The 26,744-nt window shown below is 46.4% G+C and overlaps 1 protein-coding gene across 1 annotated transcript in view; it reads right to left on the bottom strand.

Annotated features, from left to right (window-relative positions):
• magi2a (membrane associated guanylate kinase, WW and PDZ domain containing 2a) overlaps nucleotides 1-26,744 on the bottom strand; it is a 161,633-nt gene that overhangs the window by 24,935 nt on the left and 109,954 nt on the right. The window contains exons 6-10 of the mRNA XM_078282007.1: nucleotides 24,745-24,824; nucleotides 13,755-13,812; nucleotides 12,363-12,484; nucleotides 10,484-10,666; nucleotides 5,942-6,622 (exon numbers count right to left, since the gene is read on the bottom strand). Of these exons, the coding sequence (XP_078138133.1) occupies nucleotides 5,942-6,622; nucleotides 10,484-10,666; nucleotides 12,363-12,484; nucleotides 13,755-13,812; nucleotides 24,745-24,824 (1,124 nt within the window). The remainder of the gene's footprint in view (nucleotides 1-5,941; nucleotides 6,623-10,483; nucleotides 10,667-12,362; nucleotides 12,485-13,754; nucleotides 13,813-24,744; nucleotides 24,825-26,744) is intronic.

Below are 26,744 nucleotides of genomic sequence, written 5' to 3'. Positions count from 1 at the left end.
GTATCTCCATCCCATGAGGGAGGCTGGCAACTTTACATAATATCCATTCTATCTGAAAGCCCGTTCCATGTTGCCCTGATGTGCTCAATAGCAACCTGAATGTAGCTGTGTGCAACAAATGAAATGATTTGCAGGGTACATGGTTGAGTTTGCATGACATTAAAGCTCAAAACAACAATTTATTCATCCGCACTCACCGTGTAATCACTCCAGCTCAATGTAACCCAAATAAGAGTGCTTGATTTGTTTAAGAGGCAACCAAGGTTAGCAATCCCAGTCCTCCCACACACAGTGAAGCGATGCAGAGCCTAACCTTTGGTTCTCTGATCTAATTCTGATGGCAGTGAGTCCAAGCGTCACTGGCCTTGTTTAACCCCTTCCATTTCTGCTCCGATCTGGCTTAGCTCTTTACGCACACGGCCCTTGGCTGTCTTCCCGGGCCCAATCCGATTGGCTATTGATCGCTGGCGGGCAGCTCCTCCGGGCTTGGAGAGGTGGATGGTGGGAACAGAGCTGTGAGTGTGAACATGGCTGACACTCAGTGGTCTACTGGCAGAATGCCGAACTCATCTCTCTCCCTGCTCTCTCTTCCCGCTCTTTCTCTCGCTCTGTCTCTTTGTTTCCAACTATTCTCTCTTGCATGCACATATGCGCACACACACACACACACACACACACACACACACACACACACACACACAGCCAATGAATCACTGTCTAGTTCCACACTGATTCTCTAGGTTACTGAAGGAGGCTCACTGAATCAAACCCTCCTTCTTTTCTTTCTCTACAAAGGAGAACCTCACCTGAGGCCTGCTTGCTAATACAAGTGGCCTCTGGTTATCCTTGTGTACATGACCAAGGCCGGGAGAAAGGTCCAATCAGACAGCAGATTCATAATAGCCCACATTTAACAGAAAAGGGAGTTATCCAAGTGTGTGGAGCGTTGTGTGCATAAGGCTGCCTTGGGATGCGTGTGAATAAGACAGAAATGGGTAAAGTGTGTGCGCGCTGGCCTGCCTGCCTGCCTGCCTGCCTGCCTGCCTGCCTGCCTGTCGTGTGTGTATTTGTGTACAGCCTATACAAATCAAACCATGTGGCTCAGCGTGTGTGTGAGTGTGTGGGCGTGCAGCAGTGTGGGAGAATGCGGCATGTTAGGGAATGCTAAATGGGCATGTGTCTAGGTGAACGAGCCGAAAGTCTCCACAACTAATTACAGTCCTGCGTCTCTGCTGGTGTGGCAATGAGGACGCAGCCTGTTAATGGTCTAGATAGCCGCTAATGAGGCCTTCTGCCATGCATGCACGCACACACACACACACACACATACACACAGACACAATAATTACTGCTGATGAGAGACAGAGCGCCCATTTGTTAGGCAAAACAGCTCGGGAGTCAAACTCAAATTTAAGGGATGGCTAAATACCATAACTATATTATGAGCGTGGGCTGTTTCAAGGTGATGAAGCTTAATTGACTGGATGGTTTGATCATAAGTGGCTTCATATCTGGATGGTGAAGTGCCGGTCAAATCGGCTCCACCGTCTCGCTTCTGATGCTGAGTGCTGTGGGAGTGATGACACATTTCATGGGGCCACATAGACAACACACACCAGTTCCACTCTACTATTTCACTCTCAAACACACACACACCTGTTTACTCCTTCCACCATCTGCCATTGCAACAAACCGTGCCGTAGAGTAATATCCCTTTGTGCTGTAAAGCAATCAGATTTCCAGATGGCGGAACACAATGTAAAATGCAGTGTAGAAGCTGCCAATCTTCTCGCCGGTGGTCTCTTTTGTTTACGATAATTATACTAATCTCTCAAAATTAATGTGGCGACGATTTATTGATGTTAAAATGCTACACGCAGCACCTTTAAATCCAGGATGTTAAACTCTGCATTACAACAGCAGCTCGCTGCAACGCTCTTTGGCTGAGTACCGTGTCCATGACAACACCAAGCCGAGCAAGACGAGCCTCGCCGAGCAGAGAGCGTAGCACTGTGGGCTACAATTCATCCACACGCCAGCTGTGTCCCGTTTTAATTCTCGCTCTCCCCCAGTTTTACTCCCTTCTCATTCTTTCTCTGCTCACCTCCCTTCTCCTTTTCTGCCTCTTTGAATTATACTCTCTCCCCTCACTTCCTCCCTCCCTCCTTCCTTAACCCTCTTTCTCTGAATATTTGTACAACTCAGCAGCTGAGACAAAGATAAGAGATGTGTGTGTGTGTGTGTGTGTGTGTGTGTGTGTGTGTGAAAGAGAGAGAGATTGACTGGTGCCTGTGGTTGCTGGTGACGCTCAGTCTATGGACCTTCTCCGCCTTGCTGATCATTTATGATCTCTGATGCCGGCCATCAGGAGTGTATCGTCATAGCAACGGCGCCATAAAATAACCATAACAGTGCCACTGGGTTCTGGTTGTGGGTGGTGTGTGTGTGTGTAAGCCTTGTGGGAGTATGTGAAATGTGTGGGAGTTAAGAAGGTTTAAAAGTGCTGTCAAACCCTCCTCTATTCGACTGTGTGTGTGTGTGTGTGTGTGTGTGTGTCTATGGCCTACATGGCCAGCAGAGGGCTCTCTGTCTAGGAAAAGCTGCCAGGAGGTGGTAGCCATGTCTGGAGTACTCGGACAGTCATTAAAAGAAATGCAGTCACTCACACACACACACACACACACACACACACACACACACCATACACACCATACACAGTCAGTCCCCTGTGCTCATTCAACCTTCCGCTTCAGATTGTGTTTTCAAAGAAAGTGATGAGCTGTGTGCTCGTCCCTGAACAGGCAAATATTTGGACAGTCTGTCAGAGAGACAAGTGTGACAGTTGTTTGGTGACGGATATCAGCGATCGCCTCTCTATTACACCGGCTAGTGGTGCAAGGCCTTAGAAAGAGAAACAGCCAGTTCAATTAGACTGTGTGGCCAGTGTCCAGTGGTCCTAAGGAGAGGGCCAAATTGTGCTGCGTTGAGAGGTGGAACATCATTTCAGCAGAATGGTGACAGTTTTATTACGACGGGTAATAGCTTGGCTAAACGCTGGAAGCTGGCCTCTCTGACGAGCTTGGGTGGGAGGGGAGAATCAGCTGCACCTCAAATCTGACAGGACAGGGGGTTAAGGCCTGGGTGCTGGGGATGTAAGCTACTGGAGTCTTACGCCGAGATCACACTTAATCAACTGCACTTGCGTTGCTGAGAACGGTGTGCGGCAACACAAATGTTCACAGCAAGGATCTTCTGGCTCAAACGTATTGAGTTGAAACTGATTAGATGTGGGTATCGATTGTAGTATTAACGTGAACTTTCATTGCAGCTCTGATTCACTGACAAAAATGTGTTCATCACAAAAAACTTAATGGAGAGCTAGCAAAAAACAGGGCAAAAAAAAACATTGGTTTTAGTTTATGAGTGCATAATCAAAAAATAAGTACAATAAATCCAATAAATGTGACACCATTATCACAACGCATTGACTGAAATCAATGAACCTCCATTAGAGAAGAATGTATTCAGTGCATTAAGTGTGATCCCAGCCTGAGAAGACAAACACATGGGCCATCTGGGTACTTGCAGGATGCTACCATTGTCTTTTTATCCTTGTTAGCATTACAAAGTAATTAGCTCTTACTATTTTGGAGTCTGTGAATGGCAGAGACAACATTGCCTCACCAACAATCTAAATATATGCAGTTTTGTGTGGGAATCTATGAGCAGTGGATAAGTATGCTAGCATGTTCCTGCTTAGCTCCACCTCTCCTTGTTCATCTCTATCATGAAGATGATGTGTAAAAATGGCATGGACTTAATCTTTGCCCCCCACCCTGAAGGCATATTGGTGTTATGGCTCTATTTCTTAGCCCCACTCATTTCTGCTCACATGCGCCACACGCAGTCAAAACACCATGCTTCTGTAAGAGCAGACTGGGTGGTACTGGGTGTTTTCACCTCTAGCTCCTACAGCTTGTCATGTCACCGGATATCAACACAAACAGATGTGACACTGCACCCTGGCGTATTGTTGTGTAGTGGAGCTAAGCCACATCCAGATTTGGAATAATGAGATGAAATACAGCATGTAAATAAGTTTGCCATTTCTTCCACGGGCCAACAGGCGGCTTTTAGATGGGAGCGCTTGTTTCGACCTTCTAACGCTCTGCTGCGAGTGAGGAACCCGGACAGATGGCAGAAGTGCTTCACAGTTAGCTTCCTGCACAGATGGGAGACTGTGTGTGTGTGTGTGTGTGATTGTGCGTTTGTGTGTGTGTGTGGGTGTGTGTTGACAGATTGGAGATTTTTGAGATGGTGGCTCAAAACTTCTGACCCTTCCTGTGTGTGTCTGTGTGTGTGTGTGCGTTGGTACTGACTGAGATACTGAGGCTCAAAATTTTGAGCCTCAGTATCGATAATATAGAAATCAGTATCGATAATATAGAAAATCCTCCTTTTCCTCTCTCCTCCAAGCCACCATCTTCTTTTTGATTCTCCTCCTGTTTGTTGGCTCCCTGCTCGCTGACAGAGACATGGGTAGCCTAATAAAGAAATAAATGGCAATAAATCAATTCAGAGGACGCTGCTGACCTTTGTGTGCGAGTCTCCATGGTGTCTGTGGCACCAGGCAGTTGGCATTATGATTGGTATGTGACATTACACAACACCAAGAGGCAAAATTCAGAACTATAAATTGGTTCCAACAGCAGTATTGGTTTTCCACTCTAGTTGGCTTAGCTTCCAGCCAGCATCATGAACACCTATAAGCACTAAAGTCCATGTGCCGTCACTTACAGCATGCCAAGCTAAATCAAGGACACGTAAACTACAAGAGAAAAGTAATTTCACAACGCGGTCTGCAAGGTTCCAACCGCAGATCCTACCCTCTCGGTCGACAAAGAACTACTGTGTGTGTTTCTAGTTTAATTAAAATCTAGCGTTTTAATCTTCAACCCCAGTCTACTGGCTGAGTCATCACTGGCAAAGATGTACTAGCTCCACAATTCAATAAGGAGGCAAGCTTAGGCGTAGGGCTGCAGATCACAGCAGGCTTAAACACTACTTATGTTCTGTTCTTAGAGCCTTACACACACTCCGAGAACGCAGCGGTGAATCTTCCCTCTCTCCCTTACAATGTCAGGGATATCGCCATTTTAAAACAGTGAGGTGTTCTAAGTTTTCTGCCTTTTTGAGGAAGGGAGCACAGAATTTTCTAGAATAACTCCCCTAACACACACACACACACACACACACACACACACACACACACACTAGAATACAGTCTGCTACCTGTTGATTCTGCAAATAATAACCCTGTCTGTGACTCACAACAGAGTGCATAATTACAATTGTCAGCAGGCCACACATTCAGAAAAACACAGGGTAAAAAGCACTTCAGAAAAATTTGCAGTGCAGAATTTAGTGAAAAACTAGGCACAAACTGCTGCTATTTTTGACATGCTTTAATCTTGGGCTTTTTATCTGTATCCGACAGAAAAGAAAGGTTGTCATACATATGAAACCCCCACTGAAAGTGACTCAGCACTGAACAAAGCATGAATTCCAATCAATGGATATTTGTATGCTAGGAAGTATTGCTAAGTATGCTGGGGAGTGGCATCTATTCTTGCAAGTAAACTGAAGGTAAGCGCTTTTGTCCCCGAGTACAGAAAGGAGACTAAGAAGGGCATGTGAGAGTGCGTCATGTGCGTCAGCCAGTCAGTTGGACTGTATAATAGGTTTCTGTGGTCTTTGGACTAGAAACACACGTGTACACACACACTCACACACACCTGGCTACAACGACAAAAGATGAAATAGATGGATAGGCAGATAGGAAGCTAGAAAGACAGATATAGAGTAGATGAGGAGAGATGCGAGCTCATCTGCTGAGCCAACAATGTTCCACCCCATCCCTACCCACAGCCGTCTCTCTTACCTGCCCCGCCTCTCTGGATCACCAGGCTGGTCTCGGCTCCCACGCCGCACTCCTTGAGCAGCTCCACCACCTGGGTGTGTGTGAATCCCTGGACGGGCTGCTGGTTGATCTCCACGATCAGGTCGCCCTCGCACAGGCCGGGGCAGCCCAGCGGCTCCAGCACCTGCTTGACCCGCTGGCCCGTGGCGCTGTCGGCGATGGTGAAGCCGAAGCCGTCCACGCCCTTCACCATGGTCAGGGTCAGCAGCTCCCCCTGGGTGGCCCCCGACGATGCCATGGAGACGCTGTCGGGCGGCGTGGTGCCGGTGGTGGGCGGGAGCGAGCCGTCCAAGTGGGTGTCGCCCGGGTGAGGGGCGAGCAGCTGCTGCTGGGCGTTGACCTGGTCCTGGCCGGGGTCGGCCACGAAGCGCGCCGTGCGGGAGATGTAGTCCAGGTAATTGTCGTAGCCCGTCCTGCCGTTGACCATGATGGGCCGCTGCTCCATGATGCCCAGCGGGGAGATGATGGTGGTGGTGGTGTTGTTGGCGTTGGCGGGGTCCTCCGGGTCGTAGGGCAAAGGGTAGCCGCGACACAACACCAGGGTCACGCTTTGGCCGATGGGCACCGACTGGAAGAGTTTGACCACGTCAGCGTGGGTGGTGCCCAGGACGCACACGTCATTGATGTAGACAATGACATCACCTGCAGGGGAGAGAACGAACAGCTAGAAACGTCATGGTGAGGAATAGCAGCTGAACCACTGGGAAAAACCTCATCTAACAACACTGGACTACAGCTCTTCCTCGATCAACAGTATATCAGCACTGGACTCTTATTGGACTCCCTTCAGAGCCATAAACATTTCCTGTACTACAGATAACGTCACCGCAGATAATGTCATTACCTGCTTTTCAAGTGTAAAATATTGTAGTTGACAAATGGCTAAAATGTTCACCACTTACGGGGGCAACAGCTGTTATTTGCTCGCTGCAATATACTGTAGATAAAGCTTGGAAGACAATTAAATGTCCCGGCACAAAAGCGCTCTCCACCCTGCCTTGTGCCTTATCTTTGTCTCTACCAGATTATTGAATATTGCGTTGTGTGCAGGCAGGTACCACATTCTTTAAAACACTGGGTGAGCGGGAACACAAGGTGATCCATATTAAAGTCTGACAACCAGTACTACCTAGGTTGATAATGAAAACAATTATTTTCCAATTACAGACATAATTGTCATGCTAATTATAGAGAGGAGGGGGAGAGAGTATGGGTGTGAAGCGGAGAGAGAGAACGAGAGAGAGAACGAGAGAGAGAAAGATAAAGATCCTTCATGATTACAAAGCAAGGCATGTGTTAACTGATTGCCCCTCACCTTGCTAACCGCAACCTCAATCCCAATTGCAAACGTGAGCAGGAGACTATATTGGCGCTAATGGTTGGCTCAATGCCACTTTTTCTAAATGAACTTGGCAATTCATATTGATTTCCTGGATTGACTCTTGAAGTGGAATCGAACCTGTAGTCCAGCTGCTGACCACACCGCTGACCCCTCTGAATGACAGAGGCACAGTTAAATGGAAGTTGAAGTTAAGATATCAAAGAAATACTCTCTCTCTCTCTCTCAGCGCAGACTACGTCCCGTTTCCGTGGAGAAATGCTTTCCAAGTTTTAATGCTCCGCTGGTATTGACAGAGCAAGCTCACACCTCGAGGCAACGTGACGTGAGGGACTTTTTAATTAATCCGGGTAAACGCGGCCGACATTTGCCTTGAGCCCCGGTGTCAGAATCAATAGTTTTGCACACTGGCAGAAAACAAATGATGGTGCCGTGACCTCGTGGTGCCCTCGCCATGCCCAGAGATCTCATTCTGTAAGACCAGGGAGGAAATTCAGGGAGACGGAGAGCATCAACTCACTCTTACAGACACACAAAGCTACAAACATGAACACAAACTCAAAAAGATAGAAAACCGAGACATAGACCCACACTCTTGCTCATTCAGACACACAAGGTACACACAGTGTTTGACCCTTGCATGAATAACAGCCCTCTCTGCATCCATCATAAAAACGCACTATTCCCCAGCATATTCTAAATCACACTGACCTTAACTATAAACCCCATGCACTATGGGACCAAGGCCCATGCCTCCAGCTTCTCCATCTTTCATTGTCCAACCCTCACATTTTCCTTATGACATATTCATCTCAGGCTAATGGTGTGTTCAAGAGTCTGTCGACATAACGAGAGGTCTCTCTGGCCCTGCCAACACGAGGCCATCATAACAGTGCAGTTTAGAGTCTCAGCGGGGGGCGCGTTTGTGAGAGACTGTGGGCTTTTTGTGTGTGGGTCTGTGTGTGTGTGTGTGTGTGTGTGTGTAGTGCAGTCCAAATGGGGTGACGTGCAGGCCAAAGTCACTATCTGCATCATTGGAATGTTAAACTTGCAGATGTAATTGCAATAATGACAGGATGTGCACGTTTTGACATACAAGTTGAGACTTTGAGACCTTTTTAATACTAGTTAGAATTAAAGTTAAGATCCATTTTGCAATTGATATAAACATGAAAATGAAAAAATTGTAGACGCATTAGAATATAAGTCTGCGTGACTGGGCTGACTTGTCACCAGAAAAACAGCGCAGCAAGAAAACTCACCATTCTAAAACTGAATTAAAAACTTAAAATGTTTTATTTAACTCTCCACCAAACCCTGAGTTTAGATAATATAATTTAAGACATTTCAAGGAATTGCAGTCATCCCACTAAGCCAAAATTTTGGACACCTCAATTTTAATCCTCAATTGTATCCCATGCTACAGATGAGGCTTGAAGTTGAACCTTCAAGAATTTACGCACAAGTTGAGGTCTTTGTTCTTTGAATTGTGTGTTTGTGTGGGCGATTATGATATACTATGTATAATGCATTATGACTTACAGTATATTATGTTGAATCAGCTAAAATGCTAAACGTTGGTGCTATTCTCATTTTTTTTTGTATATGAGCTTATGCAAATAGACCACATAGTATATGGATACAGTTCTGCAGAATTCCCTCTGGTGCTGAATGTGTGGTGCAGCAATTAGACTCCCAAGTTTGAAACACACCAACAAACCCCCTAGATTTTGTATTAAGAACTGCCTCTAGCATCCAAACTAAGCCTCTCTCATTCCCTAGCTATATGCTCCCCAAAACCACAAAAATATCATTGCTATGAAACTCCAATTACATGAACAAAAATAAATTCAAAGGCAATATGTTAACTATTCTACAAAATCCCGTTCCAGCACATAGCTATATGTGGTCTAGCAGTAGTCCGTCAGATAAAAAACACACTTGTATAATATGTTTGTGCTTGAACACGCCTGCCTGGCTGTGGAATCACGTAGTGGAGAAAGTGGCACAAATCATCCATCTGGAATTGGGAATTTCACACCTCTGCAGGCCTGGGTTTCCTCTGTGTGGGCACTGACTTCTGAGTACTGTGATAGAGGTAGCTCTGCAATTGCAGAAGTAGGACACAGAGTCTGGGGGGGGGCGTGTGTGTGTGGTGGTGGCGGAGGGGGGGAGTGGATGGTAAGAGGGAGATGGAGTGGAGACGAGCCGAGGGAGGGGTAAAGGCGACGAGGGAGGACAGAGGAGAGGGGACCGGAGGTGGGAAAAGTGGGAGGATTCTCGTAATTATTTCTGGGGAGAGAATAGAGGGAAGAGCGAGGGAAATTAAAAAAGGAGAAAGTGGGAGGAGGGGATGAGAAGACAGGGGAGAGACCCGAAACGCTCCATACGCAGTATCGTCGAGATAAGCTTTATTAGTCGCCGAGGGGAACTTTATCGTGGACATACAAGCGTTGCTGTGCCCACACACATATAAAAAAAACATGAAATTTATGACCCAACGTTCTGAAAGAAGTCTGTTAACGCAACTACAATTTAATAAAACAGTCCAAAGCACATGGACAGTACTGGCGTTAATACTGAGACAACTCTCAGACTAGTATTCTGATAAATGAGCGGTGTAAGCTCTGTTTCTGCTCCAGCCTACAGAAGTAGATAGACACGTCAGTGCATGCTGAGAGCATTGACAAACCTGCTAGTTCTATTCCCTTGACCTTTACTACAGCTGCTCTGTGTGTGTGTGTGTGTGTGTGTGCGCGTGCGTGTATCTGTGCATGTATGCGCTTGTGATGTGCCGCAGTTCCTCCCCCATGTGGCCACAGCCAGGAGTTATGGTGTTCATAAAGTCCCCATCATGATTAATGGAAGAACAAAGCTCTGCAGATGGCGCATGCACACATACACACACACACACACACACAGACAGAGGCACAATGCAACCGTGGCAAGTTGCACCTGCAAATGCACACACATGTGCATAGAATATGCACTATGCAATATATAGAGAAATATGCATACATACATGTAGCAAATATGTATGTATGTATGTATTTTGTATGTGTGTTTGAGTGTAGAACTGTACTTCTTATCAGGCAAAGCTCTGTGTCTCTGTGTACATTTTCTGTTTGTGAGCGTGTGTTTGTGTGTCGTGTCTGAAGTTTTACCTGTGGCCATCTTGCCGTCGGCTGCGGCCGGCCCATCGGGGATGACACTCTTGACCTGGAGGAATTCGTCAGGCTCGTCCCCTCCGATGATAGTGAAGCCAAAGCCCATGTTGCTCTTCTGCAGAGCCGTGGACAGGAAGCTGCCCTTCAGCTGGGTGGGGTCCTGCGTGAACAGGGGCTTCTCTGTAAAGGACACACACATGCGCGGACACACATATATTGATGAACCAAATACAACCGTCGTATTGTATATGCTTCACAGTAGGGATACAATGGACCTCAATTCTGGTACATTTCATGGGGTAGGGGTACGGTTAAGGCTTATCCACTGAGATGGGGAAACTGGCAGGGTGTGATTTTATTGTAAAACAGAGAACAGAGACAGTGGTGGGGCTGTGGTGCTGAAAGATGCAGGTATGCTACAATCGTTGCAAATGCAAAATCCTTCCCTGGCACACTCAAACATGTAAAAATATCATCTGTTCCTCTCATCCCATGCCAGGTGTTTTGGTAGCTGGAAACACTTTAGAATATCAGAGCAAAATATACAGTGGGCAGAAAAGGGGCAGGGGGCATCCATGGTGCAGTACGTCTGTCCCATCCCAAGGTTACCAAGGAAGAAGCAATTGCGAAATTCTGCAAATGACATGCTGTCAGGAATCACGCAGGGATCAGGTCCAAGAGAAGATGCTTGGGGGGGTTGAATCAAAGGAGGAGGGAGAGCTGGGAGACTTCTGGAGGAGGGCTTCTGATGTAGGAATGAGGGGATCTCAGCCAACAAGCTTAGTCACACTCAACCAAGTCTCCCATCCTTTCACCTCGCAAGGAGACGTGGCTAGTGTGTTAGTTTACATCCTTTGTTTGCCGTCACTGGTCCAGACATAGACCGAGTGATTACATTCTCTGCCTGCTTACGCCAGGCGATAAGGGACGCACTAAGACATGTCACGCTGCACGCTCGCCACACAAATCCCGCATTTGCCTCAAGGGGAGAGCTTGCTTGCTAGCTAGCATGCTTACAGTAAGTCAAACGAGCGCAGGCAGCGAGAGCAAGCCTCCTTCCCTTCTCTCCTGGCCTACTTACTGACAAAGTGCCACAAGGAGAAGGGGCTACAGACAGGCTGCTCTAGCACCACAGTGCAGGCGGAGGTGTGAAGCGGCTGCTGCTGCTGCTGCTGCTGCTGCTGCTGCTGCTGCTGCTGCTGCTGTTGGTGGTGCAGGCACGTATTCATCCGCCGAGTCAGAACACGCCGGAGCGGGGAGACGTTGGCCGAGGAGGACGTACCGCACACGGCCGCCCTGCGACCCGGAGTCGGCGAGCGGGAGAGGTCGCCGAGGCTGTGGCAGCGCTCCGGCGCCGGGGCGACGTGGGCAAGGGGCGATCTGGGGAGGGAGGAGCAGTGGCTGCCATCCTCCACTGGCATCGGGGTCGGGCGGGGAAGGAGCAAGGAGGAGGAGGTGGAGAAGGGAAGGAGAGAGAGAGCCTCACTGGACTGTACACAGGGAGTGTAACCACGGAGACAGGCTCTCAACTCAGAGCGGTCGACTACTACGTTACTACGGAAACAAACCTCCACTTCACCGGTCCAGACAGTTTTTCTAGAGGTACCTCCTACTGCTACTAAAACAATGGTAGGCGGAGAGGAGCAAGGCAGTGAGTATCAGAGCAGTGATTAGTGAAAGCTGACAGTGAATCACATTTAAACACACACACTCACTTAGAGCACTATTTATATGACAAAAAGTATTACTATTAACAAAATACTCTTCATCACTGATTTAAATTGACTTTGCTATCATGCAAGAATAGTCTCTCCATATACAGATAATCAGCATACATATATAGAAACATAAATAAGCGACTGAGCGGTGGTCTTACCTCTGTAGATGGTGGGGAGGGGCAGTGAAGACAGACCCTGGCTTTGCATCTGCTGCTGCTGCTGGAGTCTCCTCTTAGCCTCCAGGACTGGGTTCTCAAACTGGGTCCTTCGGTTTATATGACTACGTGATTACAAAACAGGAGAGCGTTCAGATTTCTCACCATCCCGCTACACTTAACTTAGTCCCCCTCTCGGCACAGATCTGAAACCCTCGCGCTACAGTGGCTTTTGCTATGATGATTAATTAAATGGCCAATCCCCAGATTATGTAATAGAGCCGCAGAATGGTTTTGCTGGGTAAAATGAACAAGCGACTGATTAGGGGCTTTTCTTCTGAAAGTCAGCCGGTCTTATAACCAACATTATGTGAATCATTAACTGGGAGGTTTCCTGAAACCTGGATGGGAAATAGCAATTTCCTTTAACGTCCCCCGTCGTTCTTAATTTAGTTTGTATGGGGGAGAAAGTCAATGACTACAAATACTGTTAATTTGCCAGTGTGAAATAATTAGTCATCATTAGATACTTCCTTCATTCTTTGAGACTGCATTGTACACAAGCACCCAACAAACACACACACACACACACACACACTATCACTATCTCTCTCTCTCCTCCCAACTTATCTTTTAATGAATGCCACAGTAACACGGTGCAAATTACAATAAAGCTTGACTACATTTTATATGGTTACATCATTTCAAGGTCTGGCAACTTCATTCATGATGTTGGCATATGATGGCACAGGGTGAGTATGGGCAGCAAGAGGGCAACGCAGAATATCAGAATATCAGCCGGTGTGTAGCCAGGTGGCGTGTTGAAGGTTTTCTTAAGAGGAGGCGAGCCAAACAACTCCCCCTGCCTGTCTAAAAATAGACCCTCGTCCCTACGCCCCGGAGTGGAGCGCATCCAGCCAGAGAAATGACACCTCCAAACAGCGAAGGGACGTTCAGTTCAATACAGAGGACAGGCTACTGCATTGACAAGCTACTGCAGCAGCCGCTATGTAGGTAGATGCACATGGATGAGGATGCACACACACACACACACACACACACACACACACGGACACATGCACAGAATGTTTTCATTGATTTCTGCTCATGATCCAATCTACAGATATAGATACACAGGGAGTGTTTCAGACAGACAGATAAGATAGAAACATGGATAAGCGCACACGCACACACACACACACACACACACACACACACACAAATAAACTTCCCTTTGCCCGCAAACAGTAAGCCATTAGTGGCCAGACAAAGGGGGCAGCTGCATCCTGGCCGCAGCGCCAGCACGCTCGTAATGAATATGATTAATACAGCACCACTGGGCTACATTGGAAATCAAAAGCACGCCATTACATATTAAAGATGTATCCGACTTACTCAACATAGTAGCTGCCGTAAATGGGGTCATCGATTTTCTCCCAGCCGTACGGAAGCTCTGTAAAAGCAAGACAACAATAATGAAGGGCTTGTTTATTCAACGAGCTTGCAAAAACATATTGATCTTGCATGAAAAAAATCTTTGTGGCAGAATTAGTTTACATCATTGTACTGCTGTTAATTGCCAGGGACTTGATGGCGCCATAACATGTTAATTGGATGGATCGTTGTTCTTTCTGAGCAGGCTTAATGTTCGTGTTTTACCCCAAGGCTTGCGAATGTTCTGGATGCGTTCGGCTGAAATCTCGTCTTTTATAAAAATTTGATGGAGACAAGACACGAGATAAAACACAACCCTGTATATTCTCAACATCTTGTCACATTGATTGATTTAAAGAGGCTACTGTCTGTCTAAAGCTGTGCATCAAATGCATCCCTCTCCATGAAAGAGTCGCAACATAACACTAAATATTGATGGATCTAGTGGCTGAATTTGAATTTGTAAAATATTTATGCCCTGCATCTTTTCCATGTTGTAAATATTGTGTTTTGATGCAAGAACTTTGCATAGATTACCAGCTTCAACTAGAGCAAGCACAAACCCTGAGGGTGTTCAATATCAACTGGAACACATTTCTATCGGTGTACTACAGTTTGGCTCAAAACATTACATACTGAAGACTGAATGCAATTACTGACAAATGACATATGCTCATCTCATTTTAAAGCACAGTAGTCAAAAGAAACAGTAGTGTGTATTGTGTATCAGAACAGGAATGACACATATCAGAGTATGAATGTCAATATTATAACTTTGGATTCATTATTTAAAAAACGATTTTTTCAAGTGTAAGGGATGGATTGAACCATTAAAACACGTTATATGTAAATTAATAATGTGTTGAGAGAGTTGAGCAATATATATTTAATAATACTTCGAGCAATCATTGATCTCCAGCACCATGGGACTGGCATGCTTGGTGAGGAAGAGGCTTTCCATTGGATACATCTTTGTTGGGAGGTCAGTAATCCTTTCCCCCCTCCTCTAACCAAAAACAACAGCTACACTTTGAAGCACCAAACTGCCACCCACCTTCAGACAAAACAAAGGCACAGACACACACATGCACAATCATACACATTTTTGCTCTCTCAACCTCCCTCTCTATGGGGAGCGTGCCGCAGAGTGTGCTGCTTTTGTTCTCAGTGATCAAAGCGGATCTTTCTTCAAAACCCTGACCCAGTCCTCATCGCACTGGACAGGATTTTCAGCGCTGCCCTCTCCCCCCTCTCCGCTGCCCACGCCTCACTGACCCAACACGGCTCTTCAAAAGTATGTCTGGGAGGACTTCCCCATCTGCTTCGCTTTCCAGGATGTGAGCAATTAGTATTTTGAGCTAATTCCCACATGGAGAATCCAGTATCTTAGCATATTAGCATCTTAGCATGATCATTCAAACCCATGATGGTGTGGTGCGAGGCTCCTGCTTAATTAGCATCTCAGCTGAATCCGGCGCGAAGCCCGGGGACAGTGTGTTCCAGTGCAGCTCAGCTTAGAATAAGACCAGCTTTGATTAGTGCCTATGCTAAGCTAATCAGGATGAGAGCAGAGATAATAGGGGAGATAATGCTTCTTAATCAGAAACAGTAGCAACCAGCGGGAGCGCTAAAGCACCTCGGGCTCCCGAGGACCCTGTGGCTAGTCCAGAGCGAGGCTGCTGCTTCTGAGAAACGCTCGCACTGCAGGGGCACACACTCACTCACACACACACACAGAGTACGCTCGGTAATGCTGCATAGTCATGGCATACAATATTAAAAATGTTATTGTTTGGCCCAGTTAAATAGACTCAATAGATTGCTCGGCATATCCCCATCCCCCGTCTTCCCACGCAGTGGAGGAATATCTAAACAATGCTGCACGCACGTGCCACATGCCTCCCTGAACCCCTGCCCCCATCCCTTCAATACAAATTATTAAACTTTCAGTAGGACACTCTATTTTTTGCCCGCGCTCTCATAAAAATGCATATACTTACCACACACACACACACACACACACACACACACACACACACACACACACACGTGGCTGAGATTGATGTAACAGACAGAGCGCTGCAAGCAGGTTGACAGCCCAGGGGAATTCCTCCTGTGAACACTGCAACATTCCTTAGCCCCATCTCCACTCATTAAATATGAAAGAGAGCGTTTCATGTTCTCACCTTCACCGAGCTCCACACACAAACACACACACACATTATATTACTTAGTTTACACACACACGCACACTATTACTTACTTTATACACACATGCACACACACACACACAGGAGATCAAAGTGCTGTCATGTATCTCAGCAGTGCACTTCGTCTAATGAAAAGCCTTTTCTATTAAAGCGTCCACAGGAGGAGCTGCAGGCAGGGAGAAATGTCTCAGCTTTCAGTCGCAGGTGGAGGGGAAGACGCACTGTACATCCACACCGCACACACACCACCTGACGCTTCACTCTCTCCAGCCACTTTAGGTGCTCATGCGGTGTAATGGCTGTAGTAGAACACACACACACACACACACACACACACGCTCACACCCGTGGAAATGCTGTTACTTCCATTGAGCAGTGTGCTGATAAATGCTGAACTTGGGAGGACTGTCTCTCTGCTCGCTTTTGTCTAGCTCCACTGAGTGCCGTCTATAACCACTCTGTCAGCAGCTAGCAATGGACTGCTAACTCCCTAGGTGTGTGTGTGAGAGTGTGTGAGTGCCATATAAGGCCAGCACTGCTTATCACTGTCATGCTGCATGCGTCCTGGGAGGAACTGTCAAGCTGCAGTGCAATTTTCAAGTAGGAACCTTTATGCAGGAGCCCCAAAGCCTGAGAAAAAAATGTGTGTGACCTCTAGTCTCGCCTGCAATCAAGGGTGTGGGTCCGCTCAAGACCAGCAGGAGGCGTCCTGGCATCCTCACCCCGTTTCCCCTTCCCGCTTCTCCTCCTCCCTACCACTCAACATCCATCTCTTTTTTACTCCACCTTCTTTCCCCCCTCTTCTCTCTCTCTCTCTCTCCATCTGCGCCTCTTCTCTATGTTCTGCTCTCTCAAGTGTCCTCTCGTCCTCAGTCACGCCATTTAAAGACCATGAAATACAAAAATAAAAAAAATAAAAAAAACGTTTTCTTATGCGGCCTCACAGAAAGGGCCGTTTTTTGAAGTAAAGTTTCATGCTCACAAGCTCATGCATATTTCATCCCGCCTTTTCTAATTTGGTCTGAGGAACAGGGTGGCGGCCACGCAGCCCTCAGACGGCACGGGGATTTACCCATGTTCCATTTCCTTCCATCTCCTCCCCTTTTTCCATTCTTTTCGTTTCTCCCGTCTTTTGAGGAGGTAGCCGGGCTGAACTGAATCATCTTCAGCACGGTGCCTCGAGCCAGTTGTAGTCACCAAAAATGAAAGTCCTTTACCACTGGATATTTTGGCCTCCATTTATCATGTCACCGTTGAACGCGGCGCAAATTCAAGCACTGCGGTAACTGTGGAAAACTTCCCTCGACTGATTTATGAAAGTTTGCACCGGTCAATACGAGCACAAAGTCCAATGGCCAAGGTGTGTTATTGTAAGAACAGCAATTTGAGCGCGCACAATCGGCAGCACAATACATAGGCTTCCAATCAAATAAATGGAGTTTAGAGCGATGCACGGTCTGTTGTTTGCTGAGGTGAGCACTGCTTCACAGCCAACTGCTGTGGCTCTCATTTCTCATAGCAACTACAAGTACAGTACAACCTCAATTATCCAAACCTCACACTTCTGAGCGTACAAAAAATGTGCCGAAGTGAAAATACCTTGTTGATGCACCAACCTAAAATGTAAAAGCATCTAAAAGTGCAACAACTAATATTTTTACTGTCCCGCAGCACACAATTACCATAATGCTTGTGTATCTGCAGGGGTGTGATAGAGTTGTTGATCAGTGCCAGTGACTGAACAATTACTGCTGAGATTTCTGGCTTTCAAAACTTGATTTGAAGCCCACACTCTGTTTTGGAACAACACAGAGTATGGCCATTTTCAACTGTGAGCGACTGGCATTGCAACACGTTTCATTCTCAAGCCAAAAAGGCAAATGACAAAGCAGAATTCTTATTACAGTGTTTTGTATGGTGATATATTACCTCTTCACTAGACTCTCTGCTCTAATTAGCCAGCTTACTTGTGTTGTGTGCATGTAGGTGTTTCTTATTTGTATAAGCTTTTGTCCAATACCTTAAACATTTCAGTGTTAAAAACATATTTTTTAGATAAACAGTTTTATTCTACCCTTGCCATACTCTATTCCTCAAAGCAAAACTTGGAAAGAAAGAAATCGAAAGAAAAAAGAAAGAATCTAATGAAAATTACAAAAACATTGTTTATACAGAGGATTAAGCCTACCCATTAACACTTAGTTTATTTTCTCTAGGCTACTATTTGTTCGCTTTTATCATTTTATTGTGGAGTTGTTGAGATATAGACTAGTTGGCAGACCTTGCTATGTGATATAAAGTAATACATGTAGGCATTATGTTGTTTCCATCATTATGTGTCTCTCTAACATACAGAGAACATTCTGCCTGCCGGCCAAACTGAGTATTCATACAGCCAGACTACCTGTGAAGTTCAAAGTGATACATATTGATGTTTGCAGAAATCTGAAGCCGTTCATTTTAAGATTGGACTGGGTTGTTTGCTCCTTTCAGAAAAGAAGTTCACTGTGGAGATCAGGAGGAATTTCACTGGAGTAACCCTCATCTTAGCTTCTGATAGATAGGTAAGGGCTGACCTGTCTGTCAGATCATCAAATCTAGCAAACCCCACTGCATAAAAAGGGAACACAACACAGCGCTTGACGATACTCTCATTTTTTTTCTGGGAACTAGCTTCAGCATACTAAACAAACCAAAAATAACTGATTGTGACTCAGACATGGTATTCACAGAGGATGTGAACACTAGTCAGCATCAATATTTCCTCAACCGGTACAACCTATAATTCATAAACTCAGCTCCCTCTCCAATCAACAAGAGAGACATTTCCCTGTTTTTGTAATGATAATCACTATACTGCCTGTCACAATCAAAAGCACAATCAAAGTCGCAAAGAAAGGGAGGCCGCGTCCTTTGAGGCAGGCGCATTAGCGTTGTCAGAGGCAATATTTTTCTAAGGCTTGCTAAGCCTGTTGATGGATAAACACATAATGCAGTGGCTTGGCATAGAGGAAGGGCAATTTAGCTGCCTCGGTTTCAGTTTGGGAGGGGGGCGAGGAGTGGAGGGGGGTTAAACAGAGGGTGGTGGTGGAGAATAATGGGCTGTTTAAGGGACAGAGGCTGGGCCAGCAGGGGACGATTATCTTGTGTGTGCAGAGCGGAGGTGAGCGTGACTGGGCTGCCGGATGAATGTCACCCCCCTCGTCGGCAAGTGTGGTCCAGACTAATGAGACGGGGTGTACTGCATATGAGTTAACATGAGGTGGACATGTTCAGTATATGCGTAAACATATGCTAACTCCATAGTCAAAACACAACACATCCCTAGGGACGAGTACAGAAGCACAGTCACACTAATGGCTGTCGAACAATACTAAGGCTGAATATCTGGTTAGAATATGATGTGACTGCATCAACATAAACAACTGATAGTCCCAAAGATAGGGGAGGGTTTGCCATATAGTGTATTGCAATGAGAACTAGAACATTTAGACTAGGGGTTCTCAAAGTTTTCATGCCACAGACCCCCCCTTTAGTAAGATTTTGTCCCAGGAACTTCCATGTGGGAAGATTTTTGTTGTTGTTGACTTGGCATTGAATTGTATAACTGAACTGTGCGTGGGGAGATAATAATGGTGAAAGTGAAACCTATGATTAGGTCTTTATAAACTGTGATAATTTATAGTGAATTATATTATAGTGAAATTTAAGTATTCCTAATTTTGCTGGGACCCCCTGAAACACCCTCAAGAACCACTGGTTAAGACAACCACAGGACAATATTTGCAAGTCAATTTAATATGCATTTCTGTGATTAACATCATACCTAACATTCCCTAAACTGTCCTGATGCACTAAACTCCACCCATTTGGTACTCAAAGCAGGTCAAAACAAATGCTGAGAAATATTTGCAAATGCTGCTTGATCTAAGTTTATTCCAGGATGATTAAGAAAGCAATACGCCTCCACTGTGACGGGGAATGTCAAAGCAACAGCCATAGATTCAACAACAAATCAGTTCATTGCATCACTTTCAAGCAGCAGTGTTTTCCTCTTGTGTATTCGACTCTATTTCAATTAGCTGCTGTTGTTTTTCCGCGACTCGTTTTCCTCCTGTTAAATGCATCTACGCTGTGTGGAGAAATCTGTGTCCTTACATTCCCTCTACCGGAAAGTCCCACATGCCCGTCGTCTACCTGTCTGAGACTGACAACAGAACAGTTAAATGCCAGAATTCAAATGAGCCCGACCGAATTCACAAGGCTTGTCGCTTATCAAGACGCACCAGGGAAAGGAATGGACTTTACTGAACTGTGACTTGGCACTTGGTTGGAATTCTCCCCTCTTTTGCCTCCAATGTTCTGGTTTATTTGGCTAGCTCTAGGCGAAACACTTACCGAGGTACATGCAGAAACACACTTGGAGAAACTCCCCCGCCCCTCTGCTTTCCTTTCTCTCATTTGCAACATTACTCCGCTACAACTTCCACTCATCCCTATGGGGTCAGGAGTAGCGAAGAGAAAGTTCTATTTCGCGAGAATCTTTTGTTATGTGTTAAATAGGATAATTATGTAAAGTAGCTTGTTTTATAATGGCCTCTCGGATGCTGTTGATTAGATAAAATTATGTATTAAGGTTAATTAGATTAAACTAATTCCTAACTCAATTAGAGTCAAAACAGACAAATAAAAATGTAAAAAGGACTGAAATGTGAGTCAAAACTGGGACCAGCAGTGTAAAATGCAATTACATAATTCTGCATTTCTCTGAATTGCTTAATGTCAGATTGTTTGGCAGAGCTAATTTGAAGTTGATCGAATTTTTACATGTTTAATTGCATCAAATTAGTCTGACAGGGAGAGATACACAGCCCAGGAGAAACTTAGTGGATCAGACAGCTATGATATTTACCATGTACTCCCAACATTGCAGGTTCGAATCCGACTTATGGTTGCATGTCCCGCCTCCCTCTTGCTCCCATCTTACTGTCACTCTAATAAAGCACAGACGCCTTAAAGTAATCCTCAACAGGGAGAGCCCTACATAAGACTGCAGCTACAGCAAATATAACAGTTAAAAAATACATTACAGCCGATATGCACACACTGACAGCTAAATCAGCGCACACACAGATACACACACACACACACGTCACACCACACACCAGAGTCTTTTGAATCCTCTTCCCAATCTCCAGGCCTCAGGCTTGCTCTGGTGGGGATGTTCTCAAAATATACCCATCAATCACGCTGCCGACAGCCACGCCGGCCCCTCCCCCTGCTACTCCACTCCGACTGCTGCAGGAGTCTCAAGGTGAAGGAGGGCGCTGCGTCTCTCCTTCCATAATAACTCACCTGTAGGACTGCACGCACGCTCACTGTACTGCACACACACACACACCGTGCACGCAGAAACACACCCGTTCAGTGTCCCCGAATAACTCCTTGCACCCCGCCGCCACCGCATCTATCTGCGAGTCCCCGGCGAGCCAGCTAAAAGGACAACTGAGTGAACAGGAGAGACGACATTTCCCCGGCCGGAGCATCTTTGCCTTGTAGCATCCTTCTAACGTAACAGATGATGTATTGCAGGAAACACGCAAACACAACAGGACAGCGTTTTTTTTCCCCTGTAGAGGTGACAAGGCCTCTGCTATTTCCCCGGGAGAGGGGAGGAGAAGGGAGCGCGGGGCCTGTGAGAGACGATGATAACTTTGTCTCTTTGCCCGGGCAGCGCTTCACATGACCAGAATGTAATTACACGTCGAGCTCCGGCGCTCTCTGTATGCACGTGAGGGCCGTCTGCAGGGAGCCGGGGAGGCAGAGTCGGGCAGGCGAGAGACAAAGAGCCATTGTAAAATGCTTAACAACCTTAGCGCCGTCAAAGACTAAATCCCTCTCCGTCTCAACGTTCAAATCGCTCATCAATATACATTCTGTGTTGTATGTGCTCAGCTTCTCCAGATAGGACACGCTGTCGTCTGATGAAACACGTGGAAATAGTGACGAACGGCAGATTACAGCTTTTCTCTGCTTTTAATTCATTTATCAGGGGGATTCTCCCTACCTGCTTTGGTGTACCTGAGGCGAAAAACAGGCAGGCACATTGAATAACTAAAGAATCAAGTGAGACAACAGTGGGACTGCCTGGTTTCCTTTTCCCAGCCAACAAATATTTGGCAACGCAGAAAACACAAGCTGACTTTAAAAAGAGGGTGAGAACGAGGGGAATTAAAGCAAACAGCGAGCGTCTGTATGGAGCCTGTCCTATTTCTTTTCCTCTACCAAAACAAAGCAGATAGGAGATAGGAGGACGGGAGGGAGCGAGAGGGACAGAGACGGATATGGAGGTAGAGAGAGAGAGAGAGGAGGTGAGAAAGATGGAGGCTGAGAGAGAAATATAGAGTTCGTTATGTAACTACAAGGCGCCTGTGATGTCGACTGCTCTCTGCGCTGGCGCCGGCGTTCCTTTGAACACGCAGGAATCGGCACGCCAAATCTAACAGACACTTCCCTGCATAGCTTGACAGAACCTGGTTGTATATGTTGCGAATGGCTTTAAACATAAGAGGAAACAAGTTGTCTTTGCTGTGTGTGTGTGTGTGTGTGTGTGTGTTGTTCCCTCCACACTCAAAGCTCCAGTTAGCGGTCTAGCCCCCCCCCCACCCCTCTTCCCCTCCTCCTCCTCCTCCTCTCAGGCTGTTGTCCCGTCACAGCTCACAGACCCCACCCTGTGATCCTGTTAGCGCTTATCAGAGCATGGCTCAGGCCCAAATATGGACATACACACACAGACACACACACACACACACACACACACACACACACAAGCACACACACACCTATTCCACCAATCAATACCAAATATACCGAGGCAGCTTTTCTCTCCCTAACTCAGCTCTCGGGGGTAGCAGTGTCACAAGGCTGCCGAAGTTTGGAGTACACAAAACACCCACACTTACAGTACGCACACACACACACACACACACACACACACACACACACACACACACCTCATATGGCTATCTCATCAGACAGCCAACAGCAAGCCAACCCACTGAGACCTTGCTTATACAGACCCAGAGCCACCATGTCGCTCCACACCGGATTCTCCTGCTTCGCCCCGATTCTCCGAGCTTGGGACAAACTGGATGAGGCGCCCAACGAGATCAATAACAATCTTCACAAACATCAGTGCATCTCCTCGCGTGGAATGTCCTTGGTGGATAAATAGGATTGGAAGCGGCGGAGATAAAGCCGCAATTACATTTCGACTAATTCCTCAAAGGCCTCCCTGCCTTTGTTTCTGTGTCATTTCATCATCTGCGAGATCTTTGTGCCTTTCATGTCTGAAGATTGAGAGGGAAAGGGGAGTTTAAGCGACTACAGTGGAGGCAGAGTCTTTGAATTAAGCAGAAGATTGCGATGGTAATTCTATTCGAAGGATTAAAGGGGCAATGTGTCAACACAAAACAGTTCCCATGTTTAATGCCACACACAGTGCAAATGTTTTCAGACCAGCTGCCATTTCCCCCTCTATCAACACTCTATCTGGCCTGAGTCAAATAATATGTGCAAATAATTCTTAACATTTTACTGAGTCAGGACAGTTCAGAGAGTGCGAGGTAAGTCGTAAATCACGCAAAGTATTCTTGACTGTGAACTACTTTCCTGTGGTAACATCTGAACTTTCGGCTTCTCTCCATACTGTCCAATGTGGCAGAGCCCACTCATCTGGCACACCAGGCGGGTTAAAACAAACACCAAGAGTTATTTGCAAATACTATTTGACCCAGGACTGCACTTCTCTGGCACTCGCTCACTCTGTTTGTGCACGCATATCCGTGTCTGTGTGCATGCGTGTGGGCCAAATGTATTTTTGGAGAAACTCTAGCTGTGTGACTATGCCGTTTATCGGGAACACGCATACAAATACTCCCCCGCCAGGAACATATATTAAGAAACACACACACACACACACACACAAACGAAGCTGTCATTTCTCAACCGTTGCCTCTGTCCATCTCACACTCCAGTCCCTCTACCCAGCTCCACTGCCTCCCTGTCTATTACTCAGGCTATAAATCTCTTCCCGGCCGCACACAGAAACAACAAAGAAGGATGGGAAGAGGGAGAGCGAGGGAAAGAGATAGATGACACACTCATATATATGTACGCTCGTCTGCAAACGCTCGCTGCGATGACATTCATCCCTCTCCCTTTTTGCGCTTTATGTGTGCATGTGTGTGTTTGTCGCGTGTGTGTGGGTGGCTGGGTGAAGGACACTCCACGTCTCCCTCCTCTCTCAGCTGAGGATAAAGAGCTCTCTGTAAACCCCAGCCCCTCCGGACCTGTGTTTTAACACACACACACACACACACGCACACACACACTACAGGGCTTCCTATCCGCAGCGACACACACCAGCACCGCTCACCACACAACTCAGGTGGCACGCAAATCCTTAAAAAAAATCATTTTCCCAACACCGGCACCGTCATTACACCCATCCACATTGCACACAATACAAGTCAGCAGATCTACTTTCCTGGCATTGACCTACTGAAGTCCAGCGTGTGATGAGTCTTGGAAAGAAATGATATCACTATCAAGACACACGCGAGGTTTAAATGTTGTAAAAAAGGATTGCTTGGAGGCAACTTGTGTGATTAAAATGAATGAACGCGACGAGAAAGAACATGGAAGAGGAGGAAGATAGGAGATAGAGACACAGTACTCACCATCCTCTTTGCATTCCTCAGGCGGCTTTGCCTTCTTGGCTAGCCTCGGGTCCAGCCACGATGTTGTCTTGGTGTTGTGGCTGTGAAGACACGACACACAGAGGGAGAGAGAGAGAGAGAGAGAGAGTGTGATAGATGGCGAGAGAGAGGAGGTTTGGCAGAAAGAGAGAAAGAGGGTGGCGGATTCTTAATTCAGCCAGAGAATCATTTCAGAGAGGAAAGTAGAGACTCCCTTTGCTCGCCTCTAAAAGGTGACGAGAGAGAGAGAGACAGAGAAAAAAAAAAAAGCTTTAGGTTAACAAAATGGCAATCGATACTTTTAATTTGCTCACTGTTTCTCATTAGCAGGGAGAGAGGCGAGGCAGAGGAGGGGGGGGGGGGGGGGGGTAGGAAAAGAGATAGAGGGGTGACTGGGGGAGTGATGGAGGGGAACAGCTGTGGGCTTGGCAGATTCATCCAGAGCCTCGGGCAGAGAGAGAGAGAGAGAGGGAGAGAGAAAGAGAGAGACAGAGAGAGAGAGAGAGAGAGCTGGATCTAGATCAGATATGATGATGTGCCAGGGAAACTTGATGCATCTCCTCAGCTCATCTGAGGCGGCGGAGGCACAATGGCCTCCCTTCACGGCGACCGCACAACAGGAGGGAGGAGAGAGAGAGAGAGAGAGAGAGAGAGAGAGAGAGAGAGAGAGAGGGAGGGGGGGTTGTACAAAGTGCCTACAGTACGACTGAGGTGAAAAGGTGAAAAAAAAAGAGGGATACCACAGGAAGATGCTGGCTTGAACACCTCCTCCTTCGATCTCTGTTCTTTCCAAGGTATTGGCTCTTTCGCTCTCATTGTGATTCTTTTCCCTATCCCACCCTCTTTTTTTAACTATTTTCTTTGCCCTCCTCCCTTTTTCCTTCCACTCTTACACCAATGCATTTCACTCTTTGCTTTGCTCCTCCTTCCTCTCTTCCATTACCCTCTATTACTATTTGTTAATATAAATATCTACTACTACTTCTCCTGCCTTGCCTCTCTTTCTTGTCCTCCCTTTCTTTCTTCATCTTTACTCTTTATCATCATCACTTTCTCTCCTCCCTCCTTCCCTTCCTCTCCGTCGCTGCCTCTCTCCTCAAGGATTGTGGGTAAATAAATTGATCTCGTATGGAGGCCAATCAAAGGCAAGCGTCCTCTTGGCAACCGGCATCACTTTGGCACCACATCAGTTCGCCCCCGGAAAAACTTGAAGCTACAAATTCGGCGGGCTAACTGCATTAGCTCCATAATGTGCCTGATGGATGTGGGAGCATGAGGTTTCGCTGTTTGGGGGAGGAGACATATGGCGAGTTGTCTGTAGTGGAGGGAATTAAAAGTCTGCCTCTGTGGCAAATACACATGAAGAGGCAACGTGCGCCTGGCTGGCTGACAACGGCATTAAGGCCGTGCCTCATTTCTTAGTCTGGCATCGCTGTGTAGTTTCTTGCAGTTTATGATGCGGCAAAACGCACTGGGATTCAGACGATTCTGCGGAGAAATTTAGTCTAATGACTTAAATGATTAAATGATTCAATAAAAGCTTTAGTAACAGAGAAATCATTCCTTTTTATAGCTTCATTCGCTGATAGCCATGTCCACGCACATGCATATCTACATATACAACCCCCCTCATCCCCCACCCCACCATGACGAGACACACAGCAACTCCATTATTCAGATGTAATGAAGACTCACCTCCACAGCTTTACTGCGGCTGTAAAAAACTAACAGCTCCAATGAATTGCACCTCAGAGCTTGTATAACGTAGCTCTGGTACAGCCAGTGAGACCAACCAACAGAGTTCATTGCAGCAATGCAAAAGTGTGTGTGTGTGTGTGTGTGTGCCCAGACGCTTGTTGCTTTGAAAGGTTCTTAAATGCTTGGCCAACTTTACCCTTTCTCTCCCCTGCCAAAACAATGTATTTCAGGGGACCTCTAAATCTCATTAAACCACCAGCTATATGGTGTGTGTGTGTGTGTGT

Source organism: Centroberyx gerrardi, chromosome 24 (assembly GCF_048128805.1).
Source record: "Centroberyx gerrardi isolate f3 chromosome 24, fCenGer3.hap1.cur.20231027, whole genome shotgun sequence".
NCBI classification, from domain to species: domain Eukaryota; kingdom Metazoa; phylum Chordata; class Actinopteri; order Beryciformes; family Berycidae; genus Centroberyx; species Centroberyx gerrardi.
This window is presented reverse-complemented; position numbering and strand designations above follow the sequence as displayed.